Here is a 15,657-nt window from a genome sequence, read left to right on the forward strand (position 1 = left end):
TGCATCAACTGTCAATTCTTCCCTTTCAACTTTATTCCAAATCTCTTTCTCTGTTTATCTTCCTTTCTCCCTCTCCTTCCATTCCTCCCCCTCACGTGTGTGTGTGTGTGTGTGTGTGTGTGTGTGTGTGTGTGTGTGTGTGTGTGTGTGTGAGAGAGAGAGAGAGAGAGAGAGAGAGAGAGAGAGAGAGAGAGAGAAGGGAGGGTGGTGGGAGGGAGAGGGAGAGAGAGTTTTGCTTACAGGTACCTGTGGAAGAATGATAGATACTTTAAAGCTGTAGTAGGTTGTTGTGAGCTGTCATGTGGGGACTAGGAATTGAACCCAGGTCCTCTGCAAGAGCAGCAAGTACTTAACCACCAAGACAGTTCTTCGAACCCTCAAATCTCTTTTTATTAAAACATTTTCCTCTTTTTATGTAAAATGCTTTCCTGAAATGACTACAGTGACTATTATTGTATGGTTCTGGAAAAAAAAGTTCTAGTCAATGGTTACCACCCATCTAAAAATGGTGGACTTAATACACCCCTATGAAAAGTCACAGGGTTACCCAGATGACCGTAGGCCTAACCCACGCTCACCACACACGTAGTTTTGGATCAGAATATAACGAAGCAGAGAACAAGAGACTGTCAATAGGAATAAAAAAAAAACCCTGCAAAATAGAAAAAGCCACAGGAAACCACGGGAAAGGAGGGCAATGAGAAAGGGAATGGATGGTTTGGTCAGCTCTATCAGGCCGGCTAATACTGAAGTGGCAAAGCCTGCCCAATGCTTTGTGCTAGGGAGTCAGTGCTTCTGTGTCAGTGGATGCAGAAGAATGAGAAAGGAGAAGTCTATGTTTTTAAATGGGTTGTCCTGTATTTGGCAGGCTTCCCACTGACTTGTTGAGCTGTTATTTGAGCAGCTGGGGAGAAAGAAAGGTTTATAGACGTGCTATGTAGACAGGTGACTCAGGTTTCACTGGAAAATGAAGAGCATATCTGTCAGCTGGCATATGTTGCTCACAGATTTTTAGTACAATGATATTAAGCCACTAGTGGCAAATGGGTTTCTTCCCACAGGGAGTTTTAGGCATCAGAGCTAATGAGACAGAGTACTTTGGCAAGAAACTATCGGCCTGGTCACCTTCTAGTGCACAGATTTCAGATCGCCTTGGTTTGTTGCAGCCCACTGATTTTTCTTCAAATAATGATCCACATACAGACTACAGCTTCAGCAACGTTACATATGCAATTTACATGAAGTACATATGAAATAAGCCTCTGCTGACCACAAAGAACCACTTACATTGAGATCCAAGTATAGTTCACTTCTATTTGACTTGTCTCTTTCTTCATGGAGCACAAATGGGCAGGATGGTCCGGCTCTGTAACCCAGGACCCAAGCACCTCCATCCTTGTTGGGAAGATCGTTAGCTGTCTGCTCATTGAAGCTGTCACAGGGAAAGCCTTCAGAGGTGATGCCTAAGTGAACACAGGGAAGGGCGTCAATGACACAGCAGGCAGATGACACACAACGGCATCGGCAAGTTTAGGAACCCCACAAGGCAGTCTCCGTATTCCGACTTCACTTTCTAGTTTATATCTGTCGAGTTTGCTGTCCTTGAAAAGGGCTTTTTCCAATTACTCTTTTGGGGTCTTCAAGCATATGCCCTCATTGCCAAAAGGTTGGCCCACTAGCTCTTCCCTGTTCTCCACAGACATGCTTGCCAGACCAGGTTGTGCCATTTGCGCCTTTTGCGGTAAAATCAGAGGAGGGGCAGGGGAATTGAGGCACGAGTTCTTAGCTCTACTGCTCCACAGTGTCACACCCAAGCCAAGTCACGGATATATTTGTTCTTCTAGGTCTGCGGCCGTGCCTTATTTCTAGGGACAGACTCTTCCTGCACTGTGCTTACTGGCATGCGTCAGTTTGATGATGAGGGAAAGCTGCATGAGCGACCCATTTGGGGCTGATGCTTGTCACTTTCCAAAGAGTCAGCCAATTGGTTCTTACCTCAACTATATCAGGATGACAGGAGGGCTATCTTCAAATTTGAACATAACCTAGAGCTGGGAAACAGCAGTGCTCCCATTTTAAGGGAGAAACTAAAGCACAGAGAAGGAACGATAGTCTCGCGTTCCTAAGATCAGTAGAGAAGAACACAGCGGTTGGAAGCCAGGCAGTTGAACACCTGAGGCAATGCTCTTAGAAACTAACACATGGTCTCTGACTGACAGTCTTAAGATAGCAACACATGTGCTGCAATAAAAAGGATGTCGGAGTCAAAAAAGCTACATGCTCTAGCCCTTGGTGCATCATGGTTTATGCCAGTCTCCTGAAGAACTTGAGATGCTCCTTAGTGGAAAAAAAAATAAACCCCTAAACCTAGCAAATGGGATCTTCCCAATCTTATCTGGTCATGGGATCCATTTAAACATCTGCTGTGCAAAAAAGATTGTAAACCATTAGTGCTCTACTGGAATGCAGTTTGGAAAACACAAGATTGGATCAATGAAGGCGGGCCCACTGTGAATTCCTGGTAAGCAACCTCGGCAAAACCTGGAGCAACCAGGTGGACATTAAAAACTTGGGCCCAAGCCGGGCGGTGGTGGCGCACGCCTTTAATCCCAGCACTCGGGAGGCAGAGGCAGGCGGATCTCTGTGAGTTCGAGGCCAGCCTGGTCTACAAGAGCTAGTTCCAGGACAGGCTCTAAAAAAGCTGCAGAGAAACCCTGTCTCGAAAAACCAAAAAAAAAAAAAAAAAAAACTTGGGCCCAGTGTCTTTTTGCAAGGGGGAATCACTGGATATGTGATAGGGTGTTTATTATACATAATCCTGTAAGAGAGGAGCTCTGGCAGTGATCCAAAGCCAGCTGCCAGCCTCTGCCAGCTGAGAACCTGACTCACAAGTAACCTGAACTGAGAATAACTCATACACAAAGGGCTGCAACGTGGCATGCTTCCCTTATATGAGTAGCATTTTAAGAGGCAGAGATGTTGAGAACACTTAAAAGGGTTTGATTTGTGTTTGCTTGTTCAGTTCGGTTCGTTGAGTTTTAATCAGACTTCCAAGTAAAAATGACAGAGGTCACAGCGTTTCTACAGTTGTCCTCTGAAGGCTGCCCCCCACCCCCTAAAAAACACATTCAGCCACTAAAAAAAAAAAATCAGAATCCAGGACATCAGGAATTCTGTCATCTCTGCAAATGTAGGATGTCTGTCTGGAAAGTGAACTCAGGTATTTTCTTCACAAGGGCACAGGATCCCCAGATGAGCCTTGGTCCACTTGAAACCCTTGATACCTAATGTCTGCAGAATATATAGCCAGTTGGTCACCTCAGCTTGGACTTAGAGTCATGTATTTTGGTGTCCCTAACTCCTGTTCTCCAGAGGCAGGGGAAAAGCTAATGCCTAAAAGAACTTCAGAGCACCTTCACAAGCAACCAGGGAAGGAAACCATCACTGTGAAGACTAGAAGCTCATATGGCTTTAATCACTGTGGGATGGCTCATCCTTCCTCCTGGGACATTCTGTCGCTGTTGTTAAGTAAGGAGGAAACCTACGGAGGGCTCACACTACACTGTCTCGCTTCTCAGCTCTATAAGTACTAACGGGATCCCTCACTTAGATCCCTGCACATCACTTTGGCTATGAAGTAAATGCTGGCTTTGGGTGAAGGTAGCATGGATTCATGTAACTATAAATACACAATATATATCACAAAATGCATTGTACAGCACCCCAGGTAAGACATTCAAAGCATATTGTCTGGTGAGACTAAGTTTGGTATGAAAGAGTGATGAACTCACACAGTAGCAAAGGCTTGTGTTCCCAGCTAAAGCGCACGCACATGTGTGTACGTACTATGTGAACACGCATGCAAACACACTCACATACCTGCAAGTGTCTAACCAACACCACATTAATGAGGTGAGGCATGCAATCCAATCCACTCTTTATACAGAGGAAAAAACAAGAGAAACTTTAAGTAGAAGCAATAAAAATTAATTTAATTTTGGAGTTGATTTTCGTTCTTGTTTGTTTGTAAGACAGGGTTTCTCTGTGTAGCTTTGGCTGTCCTGAAACTCACTCTGTAGACCAGGTTGGCCTCGAACTCACAGAGATCCGCCTGCCTCTGCCTCCCGAGTGCTGGGATTAAAGGCATGTGCCACCACTGCCCAGCTTTGATTTTCATTTTAAAGAGCCAATTTCTGATGCCTAATATCTAACCAGACAATAACCTGTGAAGAAAACATGCAAGATAAACCAGGATGTGTGATAATTTTGACAAGGATCATTAGGAAAGAAGGGAACATGGGCAGAAACAGGTTACACAAGACTGTTATCTCAGAAGTTTGACAAACTAAGGACAGAGGACAAATTCAAATTTAAACAAAAGAGTAAGTAACAATTTTATGAGATTTTTTTTAAAAAAAAGGTTCAATAATATAAAAACAAATGATTTATAAGAAAATGTAAATGTCTATTTTTATTTAGAGTATCCATACCCATATTATTCTTTTCAGCTGAGTAAACAAAAAAGAAAACAGTAACTTGAAACAAGTAAATGTGTCAGCATAATCAACTGACCGTTAGTTTCTAGTACAAGTGGATTTTTCAAGGTGTGTTAGATTTTCATTGAATAATCTTTCTGAAACACTAAGAGTCATCAGTTTAATCAACTATCTTTCCCTTTAACATTATTCATCTGACTTTATTAACTATTTATTATTAGTTGTTATGGTACATTGGCCCTGTGATTGATCACATAGACACACAAGGGTTAATTTGACAGGTGATCATGGTTAACAGGACATATAGCACAGATACACAAAGGGTAAGGTGGCTTACCTTTAAAAGTCTGTGCTTTCCCCAACCATTCAAATGATGAGCTGCACTTTGCTGATGCTAACCTATGACATCAGCCTGGGTGGGGGCTGCTGTTGGTAATCAAAACAGTGGAAGCAGACAGAAAGAAAACGTAACATGCCATTTACAACGGAGGCAGTATTCACAGCCCACCTTCCCCGAGTGCAATCAGTCTCTCTGCCTGTGACACATATGCGGTTTGAATTCCTTGCTCCCTGCCTGCTTTGTCAGTGTGAACTCAAGATTCACTCCTGTCTCTGACTCCTATGAGAGTCAGTGTTTCATAACCACATACATATTGGATCTGGCCATGCAGCCTGCTCTGGCTGAACGAGTGTGGGCAATGTAACAGTGCCCTGTTTATAATTAGTCACATCCATGCCCATAGCTCTGGCAAAAGTACAGTCTCACGGCTAGTTTCAGACTCAATGCTCTATATTGTCAATGCCCCATCTCCCATTCTAGTGGTGATAAATGACAGCATGGAATGGAACTACCTACCAATGTGAGTAGAATTTTGAAGAAGAAAAAGTCTTGTTAGTATATCCCAGGAGACACATGAGCAAGGACTACCAGGTCCTCACCACCATGAGATGGAATTGTGTGAGGAGGAAGTAGAGGAAAGCTGTTGGTAGACCAGGAAGCAGGAAGAACTGGGGGTAGGCTACAGCAGTTTGAGAATCTACAATGAAAGGATCAGACCATAGCTAGCAAATGAATGAACTGTTTGAATGTCTATAATTGTACCAGACATCAAACTAAATAAAACATGATTGAGTAGGAAGGGTTCTACTTCCCATCTAACCACCCGTGTGAAAACTGAGGGAACTAAATCCTAGGAGGCTTTCAGTACTTCCAGCACACTTATTAGTGACAAAGATGAAGTGAAAATCCAGTTTAAAGCAGGACCTTATTTATGGACAACCCACAGATAGGGATGCTGAGATGGAGGATGGAGTGGGGGAGAGCACTGGCAGGGCTTTGACGGGTGGGATGTCTGGCTGCTTCTAATGCTAACAGCTTAACCTTGAAGCTACCAAGTGCCCTCACATCACAACTTTCTCATCAATAAAAGTGGGATCGTAGGGATGAGCCTGGTAATGAGCTGGAACCCAAATAATTTTCTTCCAGGAAATTTCCTAGGCTGTGGGTATACGAATTGCAAAAGAGATACAAATACGTTTTTGCTTAAAGAAATTGTACATGCAATGGAGGTACATTAAATATTACTTGTGTGAATAAAAAACTTTGTATCGAAGTTAAAGAGAATAGTTGAGCTCATAAGAATTAAGGGAAGCACTCCAGTAAAGTAGATCCCAAGTTTGTTCAAGCCCCCCAAAATAGAATTAATATCATTTGATGTAATAGCTTCAGATTAGTGGCTAATCAGCTTTGATAATAGCTCCTCAGGGGCCTTAATGGAGACAGTAAGACATTTCTTCACTGGGGGTCAAATACACGATCCTTGAAACCCATAAGCCTATTCATAGACATAGCTTCCAAAGAGATAGATAGCATCTTAAAGAGTTATATCAATATACACTGTAAAAATTACATTAACCTTCTCACATGGTCTTTTCTTGGGAGGGATTCAGACACCAAATGAGGCAAAAATATGACTGAAATAAGGAAACTCATTTGTAAAAATAGTTATGCTGAATATCTTAATAGCAGTCACCCAGTCAAAGCAGAAAAATGACATTGGGGATGGGTAGAGACTAGGGGGCGATGCTTCTAGGTAAAAACTGGTGTAAAATGACTAAAAGATGCCAAAAAAAAGAGAAACCTTCTCACTTAAAGCCGGGCAGTGGTGGTGCACGCCTTTAATCCCAGCACTCGGGAGGCAGAGGCAGGCGGATTTCTGTGAGTTCGAGATCAGCCTGGTCTACAAGAACTAGCTCCAGGACAGGCTCTAAAGCTGCAGAGAAACCCTGTCTCGAAAAACCAAAAAAAAAAAAAAAGATGTTTAGGAAGTTGTAGGAGTCACAAGGTATTCAGACCCTCGGTATAGTCTCAGAGAGCTCAAGAAAATAGCTGTCGGTACTTTAAATGCCTATGTTATCAAAAACTGGGTATATTGGTTAATACAGAAAACGATTACTAAAAACACTTAGATGCAAAGTGAAGGAAGCATACAGTTCTGGTCACTGAAAGTAAAACCAAATAACATTTTTCCTTTTATGTAATATTATTTCAATTATTATGTGGGTAGCTACACAGTAGGGAGGCTGGTTTTAAAATAAATGTAACAATTAAGAAGAGATGATAAAGGAAAACTGTAAAGTACTAAGCATTGGCTTATAAAACATACATGTAAATGAAATTTAAAAAGACTACTTTGGAAATGATTTTGAGATCCACGGAAAGGAGACCATGCATAGCAAGATAATCAGGAATGGGGTCATTTATTAATATCAACAGTAAACATCTAAGAGGTAAGAATAAAATATGGTTCTAAGCATGAAATAAAAGAAAATATGAAATTACATTCCATTATTTTATTTCTGTTAGCAAAAGAAAGGAAAAGACTGGTCCCTTGGATCTAATAAAGATTTTTCTGATACACAATTCTGATAGCTGTAGCTATAGAAGTGAGTTTTGATCTTAACCTTAACTCCCTGCCAGGTGTTTGACCAATTACTTTCACTGAGTGCTTTTTCTCCCAGCACTGGGGCTGTCAGGCACATCATACTCTCCCATAACACCCAGCTCTCTGCTAATACCCTTTGCTCTTCCAGCCAGAGAAGTGTGGCTATTGCCTTAAGTCCCCAGTGTTCCAAATTCCTCAGCAGAACTGCCTGTTAGAAGTCTCTGTGAAACTTCCAGATTCTCACATCACTGCCTTTTGCCAGAGTGTCTTGGACACAAGAATTTTTCAACATCCCTTTTCCCAGCAGGCATTAGTACTGAGGAGAAGCCATGTGCCAGGCAATCTTCACTGAGGCTCCCAACAAATTGAGTTTTCTAAGGGTGAGTAATGTCTGACACAAGGAATTCATTGTTTCACACACTTTACACACATTACACATGACTGTGGAGCTGCCCAATGATACGGCCAGCCTGGCATAAAAATCTCCCTATTTTAAAGATGAGTAAGTAACGACGACGCTAGCTTTGCTCACTGAGAAATAAGTAGTAGAACCGAATTCGGAACCCACAGTCCAGAGTTAAGATTCTGCCAGACATAGCTAAACCAACTACAGGAAGCAATTATCGTCAGATGTTCAATGTTAAGCAGCAGTATAAGTCCTGGGAGAGTCGACACGTGAGACAAGCCACACAACGACCCATGATTTCTGCCAAAGGCTGATTTCTGGGTTGCAAAGGAAAAAAATAAGGGAGCTCTGGCAACTTTTCTGACATCTTAAGCATTCTAGCATGCCTATAAGCAGGGGCACAGTGATTGGGCTGAAAATATTCAAAGACATATTAGCTTTAATTTTCTAATTTTGAAGAAAATTACAAGCCCATGGATTAAATCAGTTCAACTAGCCACAAGTAAGACAAACACCACAAATCAGTAATAAAATTGCTAAAAACCACTAACAAAATAATTACTATAAAAGAAGTTAGAGAGAAACTGGGTACTATTACAAACTTCCAATTAGAACTGAAAAGGCAGAGGAGAGAGCACTGACAGCACTTTAGAGGAATGGAAAGGGACGGGAAGAGAGAAATGGCGCAAGACGAGGAGTCACGTGACTAAAAAATTATAACAATCCTAAATTTGTATTATTTGTATCTAATAAAAGGACTTCAAAGTACATGAAACAAAATACCAGATGTGAATGGAGAAAATTAAAAATCATATTGAGAGACTTCAATATTATTCTCTTATTAAATGCCATAAAAGAGTGACAGAAAAATCAATGGAGAAATCAGGAATGGTAGCTCATGCCTGTAACTTCAACACTCAAAAAGCTGAAACAGGAGGATCACCATTAGTTCAAAGTCAACTAAATTCAGGACAGCTTGAGCTACATAGGGAGGTCCTATCTCAAAAATAACACTGTAAAGTCAGTAGATAAAAAGAAAACTTGATAGATTTTATCTAAAATGTGTATATTATGAATATATCCTATTCAATAATTGGAAAATCATACAATTTTTAGATACATATAGAATGCATTCCTAAATATTTAAAACTTAGACAACATACTTTTCCACAAGTGTTAAAATCACAAAAAATTAGAAGGTATTTGGGTCAAAATTAATGTGGAAATCATGGGAATTTATAGACCTGCCCTACACTGAATGACTCTCCCCCATTCTGCTTAATAGCAATTTTCCTTAGGCTAGGGAAATGTTGGACACAGTGAACACATAGTTAACTTATAGAAAAAAAACTCATATGCTATCTGAACACTGCTATTGAATCCCCTGCTAAGCTCCCAGGATACTTTCAGTTTCTAGGGTTAGACAGATGTGGAACACTAGTCTTAAAGAACAAGACCAGCTCAAGAGGAAGAACTCTGCTTTCATTAGTGGTTCCTGGGAAGACAGCCATTACAGCTCACTCCACAATCAAGTTCCAGGCCAGTATCTTTACATATATTATCAGTCCATTTAACTTTTCAGTTCCCAGCGCTGACATGATCCAGACAAACAAAGGCTGCCAGATAGCCGAGAAGAACTAACACCACAAGCAAGTAGCTAGAAAATAAAAGGAGAAAGGGGGAGTAATTCCATGCCTACTGCACCAAGATCTTGGAGACAGCTCAGCTGCCTTCCATTAGCCCCTACTGCATGTTCCTCTTCCATCCTGCCAGTTCTTGTCTGTAATGAGTCTTTCTCTGCCCTGCCAGCCAGCTCCCATATAACTACATGGAGACTTATTATTGTGAAAGCTCACCTTTAGCTTAGGCTTGTTCCACTTGCTCTTATAACTTAAAATAACCTGCTTTAATCAATCTACACTTTTTAAAACCTCTTTTTCATTTTATATGTCTGACTCCCTCCATGTTGATGGTGTCCCCACCTTTCATCTTCCTAGAGTCCTCTCTGTCCCCCAAAGTCCTGCCTGACCTCTTCCTGCCTAGCAATTGGCCTTTCAGCTCTTTATTAAACTAATCAGAAGGCACCTTGGCAAAGACACATTTTCTTAATGTGAACAAATATTCTTCACTGCTTGTCAGTTTCCTCATAATAAGTGGATACTTATTTCCCTTTCAATTCTTGGAGTCCCTTCTTAAGGGCTCCTTACAAAGAACCCATAAACTCCTGCTTGTTTTCTTAACTAGGTCAATTGGTTCAGAAACAACCTCTAAAATTAACTTCAGTTTGGATTCTCTAAACCTACTCACTAGTTTCACATCAGGAACTCTGACAAATGGAGCTATTGGCACTGGCAATGGTATTTATTTCTTGCCCTCTAACATGCTCACATTTACTAATATATGTAGACCCTTGATATCTGATACCCACTCTACTTATCTAGAATAATAGCAGTAATGTAATTGGCCCATGAAAATGATCAAACCCTCTTCATCATCTATACCGAAAGAAAACAGGGATATTTGGCATAGCCCAGAAATAAGGCAGTGATTTAGAATAAGTGTGCTGCTGTCTTTCCCAGATGAAGATGATTCGATTGGTACAAAAGAGGAGCATTTTTAAGATCAATAAAGGCACCCGTCCAGGAAACTCCTCAGACGTATTTGGTAGTAGCACCATAACTGAATAGCAGCGGCAATTGGCATCCCCGTGCAATTGAGCTTAAAATAAGCTAGCTGTTCTCCAAAGTCACCTAGTGTTCTGACTAGCCCAAAAGGAACTCCAGTGCAAAGTATGAATCACCATCCCTGTACCTTCCCAGTCTTTGATGCTGGCACAAATCTCTTTGGTTCCCTCATGGCTTAGTGTATGTTTTCAAGTAACAGAGAAATATGATTTTTCTCCCAGAACACGTAGGTATAAGGAATTCAGATTCAAGTTCAAATGAATGGCTCAATAGACATATTCATTTTACTCACTTGCAAGTATTTTTGGTGTTTCTGATCCTCTCTCTAACGTATCTGATCCTCTCTCTAACATATCTGATCATCTCTCTAACATTTCTGACCCAGAAAAAAAAAAAAAAAAACCACTAAGAATCAAAAGGAGTTTCGTGTAGGAGATTATTGGAGGACTTGGGGTCTTTTGGGCATGTTTTAGTCAGCTAAAGTACTACAGTTTCTTTTCATTACACCCTGAATCTATTTGCTCAAACATGAAATTAGCCTTAAATCATGTTTAATTAACTAGCTTGCTTTTAACATCACACCAATATTTGAACCCCTTCCCCAGGGGACTGTTGCAATCATCAGTATGAATTTGCTAAGTCTTAAGGTTATTATTGCACCAAAAATCAGACCTCTGAATTAAATTGCATGTCAGTAGAAAAATCAATTTACTAAAAGGAAATTAATTCCATAACCAAAATTTTGTGAAAGCAACGGATCCATGAAGTGAGTAAAATCTCTACTAAGAATAGAACTGAATGTTTTACTTCTCCAAAAAGCACTTATCAATGTACTCAAATTCATGATAAGCATTCACTGGAAAAAATTCCACTAACTAGTAAAATAGAGATCTTATATCCTATGATTGCTAAAAAAAAATCATAAATTAGCACAAGATTGTAAGTAATGCTTCTGTATAACAAAAAGGTTGGGACTTCCGTGTACTGTAGAGATAAATGTATCAGAAGCTGAGCTTTTACTGTGAGGTTTTTACACTTTATACAGACGTGAAGTAGACTTACTGAATCATCACAATTGAAGTAGGATTGTACAGGTCAGTGTATAATCTGCTAATGAACACAAATTCCAAATAAGTAATGCACTCTTCCTTTATTTAAATGAAAATGTACGCATGAAGGGCAGGAGCACGCTCAATTCCTGGAAAAAGCCACAGGCTTGCTCACACCCATGGGGTTGGAGAAAATGACTTTACAGAGGACTCAGCATTGCTCAGCCACTGAGAAACCAATTGGCAAAGGAAGTAAGAACACATTGCCAGGGCAACAGGCAACATGAATCTAGTCCTGCAGCAATGGCTTCCAGTTAATTCAATCCTAAAATAGTTCTGTAATTTGCCATGGAATCCAGGACACTGTGAATTACTGAAAGAATAAAATAGTAAAGGAAAAAATTGGATAATTTGATGTAAATTAGTAAGGGTGCTATTTTGCTGAAGGGACTTAACACTATTTTCCTTGCAAAAAATTGTTAAATTTTATGTCTATTTTTTGACAATGGTATCCACTTTTAAAAATTTGTTTATTAATTTATTTTATTATTATTTTTATTATTACAAATTTTCACCTTCTCCCCTCCTCCCATTTCCCCTCCGCCTCCCTCTCCAGTCCAAAGAGCAGTCAGGGTTCCCTGCCCTATGGGAAGTCCAAGATCCTTCCCCCTTCCATCCAGGTCTAGGAAGGTGAGCATCCAAACAGACTAGGTTCCCACAAAGCCAGTACATGTAGTAGAATCAAAACCCAGTGCTATTGTCCTTGGCTTCTCAGTCAGCCCTCCTTGTCAGCCACGTTCAGAGAGTCTGGTTTGATTGCATGCTCCATCAGTCCCAGTTCAGCTGGCCTTGGTGAGTTCCCATTAGATCAGCCCCACCGTCTCAGTGGGTGGGCACACCCCTTGCGGCCCTGACATCCTTGCTCATGTTCTCTCTCCTTCTGATCCTCATTTGGACCTTGGGAGCTCAGTCCAGTGCTCCAATGTGGGTCTCTGTCTCTATCTCCATCCATCGCCAGATGAAGGTTCTTTGTTGTTATGGAAGATATTCAGCCGGGCGGTGGTGGTGCATGCCTTTAATCCCAGCATTCGGGAGGCAGAGGCAGGCGGATCTCTGTGAGTTAGAGACCAGCCTGGTCTACAAGAGCTAGTTACAGGCTCAAAAAAAAAAAACAAAAACAAACAAACAAACAAAAAAGATATTCATCAGTGTGGTTATAGCCACATTGATAAATTATGTCTATTTTTCAAACAATTCCATTTTGAGTCTTAATATTTGTAGCCTTCAGAAAAAGCAATGAAGAAGTTGGGGAGATAGAAGTCAGGGAGACAGCTATCAGGGAAGTCAGCGTGTGAAATACCTGTTCTGTAAGTATGAAGATCTAAGATCCACTCCTCGGGGCACACACAAAAAAGGCATCTGTGACATCAGTGCTGAAGGGGCAGGGCAGACACAGTCAGATCCCTGTAGCTTACTGGATAGCCAACTTGGCAAAACAGGGGAACTCCATGTTCACCAAGAGACTGTCAAAAAAGACATCCATTGCTGACTTTTCACACACACACACAGAGAGAGAGAGAGAGAGAGAGAGAGAGAGAGAGGGAGGGAGGAGAGAGAGAGAGAGAGAGGAGAGAGGAGAGAGAGAGAGAAAGAGAGAGAGAGAGGAGAGAGGTGGGATGTCCTTCTGTCTATGTGTTGCTTTAATTGGATAATGAATAAAGCTGTTTTGGCCAATGGCTTAGCAGAGTAAGTCAGTGGGAAATTAGAACAGAGACAGAGAGAGTAGGCAGAGTCAAAGTGACTCAGAGAACCCCAAGTAAGGCTAACACAATTTCCTCTCCATCAAATTTTATCCATAAAACTGAAAGAAACAATCAATGGTCTGAGCCTCATAAATAGAAAACATCCACATGGTTTTTTACTCGTGTTGTTCTTGCATAACTGCAACAAGAAGCAATGCTGAACTCTAAATAGTTCCTACGATTTCAAGTTAGGTATTACTTCTTTGACCTAATAAAACGTTATTTAATATCTACAGAAGTCTACAAAACAAAAAAGTGTTTATCTTGCCATTTGACATATTTCTTTGAACCATTTAGGTTTCTGTCTTAACATCCTTCCAGCAGAATGACCCTCTTGTTGCTGCCTCCCTTACACATTTTCTCCCTATTTCATTCATAGAATTTATTTCCTGTATTATTGAAGAGCCTTAGGTTTGGCAATGCAAAACATCAGATCTATTCCGTTCTATATAGATGGCACTGTGGTGGTCCCACTTTCTCTCTCTCTCTCTCTCTCTCTCTCTCTCTCTCTCTCTCTCTCTCTCTCTTTCTCAACACAGGGTTTCTCTGTAGCTTTGGAACATGTTCTGGAACTAGCACTTGTATACCACTCTGGCCTCAAACTCACAGAGATCTGCGTGCTTCTGCCTCTCAAGTGCTGGAATTAAAGGTGTGTGCCACCACCACCTGGCTCCATGGTCCCATTTTTAAAAGAAAAGTCAAATGCTCATATAGTCCATATATTTCACATATTTCAGTCAACTCTTAAAGCCCAAAACTGTGTGTGTGTGTGTGTGTGTGAGAGAGAGAGAGAGAGAGAGAGAGACAGAGAGAGAGACAGAGAGACAGAGAGACAGAGAGACAGAGACAGAGACAGAGACAGAGACAGAGAACAGAGCTTGGGTTGTATGCTATGGCGTTGATTAAGAATGGTTAGAATACAGCTCTTAGCAAGAAATCAGATGATTTTCAGGCTCAATAGAAGGGTTTTGTGGTTCATTAGGAATGCCTTTCTTGGCCCAGGAGGAAAGTGTTACAGAATGTAACCCTGTTTTGGGCATCCTTTGACTAACCTCTTTGTCTCTATTTTTTACCTGTCAACTTAATGACAGGTTTTTATCAATTGTATCCTGTCAGATTAAAAAGAAGTCAGAAAATATATAAAACTCAACTTGTTATTATAGTAAAAGTTGTCAAGAAGAAGAAACAAGTAATAAAAGATGCAGTGAATTAGTAGGTGTGAATCTTATATTCATCTCTCATTCTGATGAGTGGGAAAGGAGATAATAGCATATGAAAATGTGAAAAAAACCATATAGGATTCATTATTTTGCTTTCCCTACAATTAAGAAAAGATGGTTATATTATGAAATTATAAGAATGTAATATGGAGAATTATTAGAAGATTTACATTAATAATGTAATGCTCTATGTTATTGAGTAATGAAGCAAGGCTAAGCCTAGAGAAGATAAAGATGGGGCGCAAAAGAGTAGGGCGAAAGTGAAAGAATAAGAAAGTCACCATAAACCAGGAAGTACCCAATCACTCAGATTCCTCTCCCACTCTGGAAAGAGAGGTCAACTGATAGCTTCAGGGACATGTAACTGGATCCCCTTCCTCTTTTGATGTTCTCACCAAGAAGAGTTTAACTGTCCTTTCCTTGATTCATGAGATGGTCACTTCAAAGAGACCCTAAAAGGCCAATATTTGCCTAAACAACTCCCTTGCCTAAGTAAATCTAGACAAAAAAAAACAGAGCAATTCATCTTAAATTTCACACGTTATTGCCTTTGGCCCCTGTCAGTGACCTCAGCCTACAATATTGATTGCTGCTTGCCTCCCAATATGAATGTCTCCAATGATCAATCAGACGGCAGAACAGAAAGTTGTCCAGTCTGATACTGAAGATGGACCAACATCAAGGGTTAACCCAAGAGAAAACCTCCCACTTTAGAAGATGTGCTATAACTTCACCATTTACAGGACATTTCCAAGTAAGATAGGAATGGCCCACACGTGATCTGTGGCTCAAGATTCTGAGATGTGAAAATGGATATACTATTTAGTAACAAGTAAACTCGATCCATGAAATTAAAAAGGCATCCTTGTTCTAACAAGACCAGTGGGACTTCTGTGCAAGGAGAGCACAGCCATCTATGATGTTTATTTTTCAATACAAATGACTAACAGGCAAAATTATCCTTATCAGTAAGTGTGGGGACTATTTAACATACTAGTAATGAAAGATACACAAGATAAAAGAAGAAAAATACAAAACTCTCATAAATCTGGAAG

General features: G+C 40.6%; 1 protein-coding gene across 2 annotated transcripts in view; it reads right to left on the bottom strand.

The window, feature by feature from the left end:
- The window catches only part of Fmn1 (formin 1), a 330,990-nt gene that overhangs the window by 263,695 nt on the left and 51,638 nt on the right, over window positions 1–15,657 (bottom strand). Inside the window, exon 2 of one of the 2 annotated variants that reach the window (XM_038330186.1) lies at window positions 1,288–1,463. The exons of the other annotated variant lie outside the window; for it this stretch is intronic. Within the exon in view, the coding sequence (XP_038186114.1) occupies window positions 1,288–1,463 (176 nt within the window). The remainder of the gene's footprint in view (window positions 1–1,287; window positions 1,464–15,657) is intronic. 2 annotated transcript variants of the gene reach the window in all.

The sequence above is a fragment of the Arvicola amphibius genome, chromosome 5 (assembly GCF_903992535.2).
Source record: "Arvicola amphibius chromosome 5, mArvAmp1.2, whole genome shotgun sequence".
NCBI lineage: Eukaryota > Metazoa > Chordata > Mammalia > Rodentia > Cricetidae > Arvicola > Arvicola amphibius.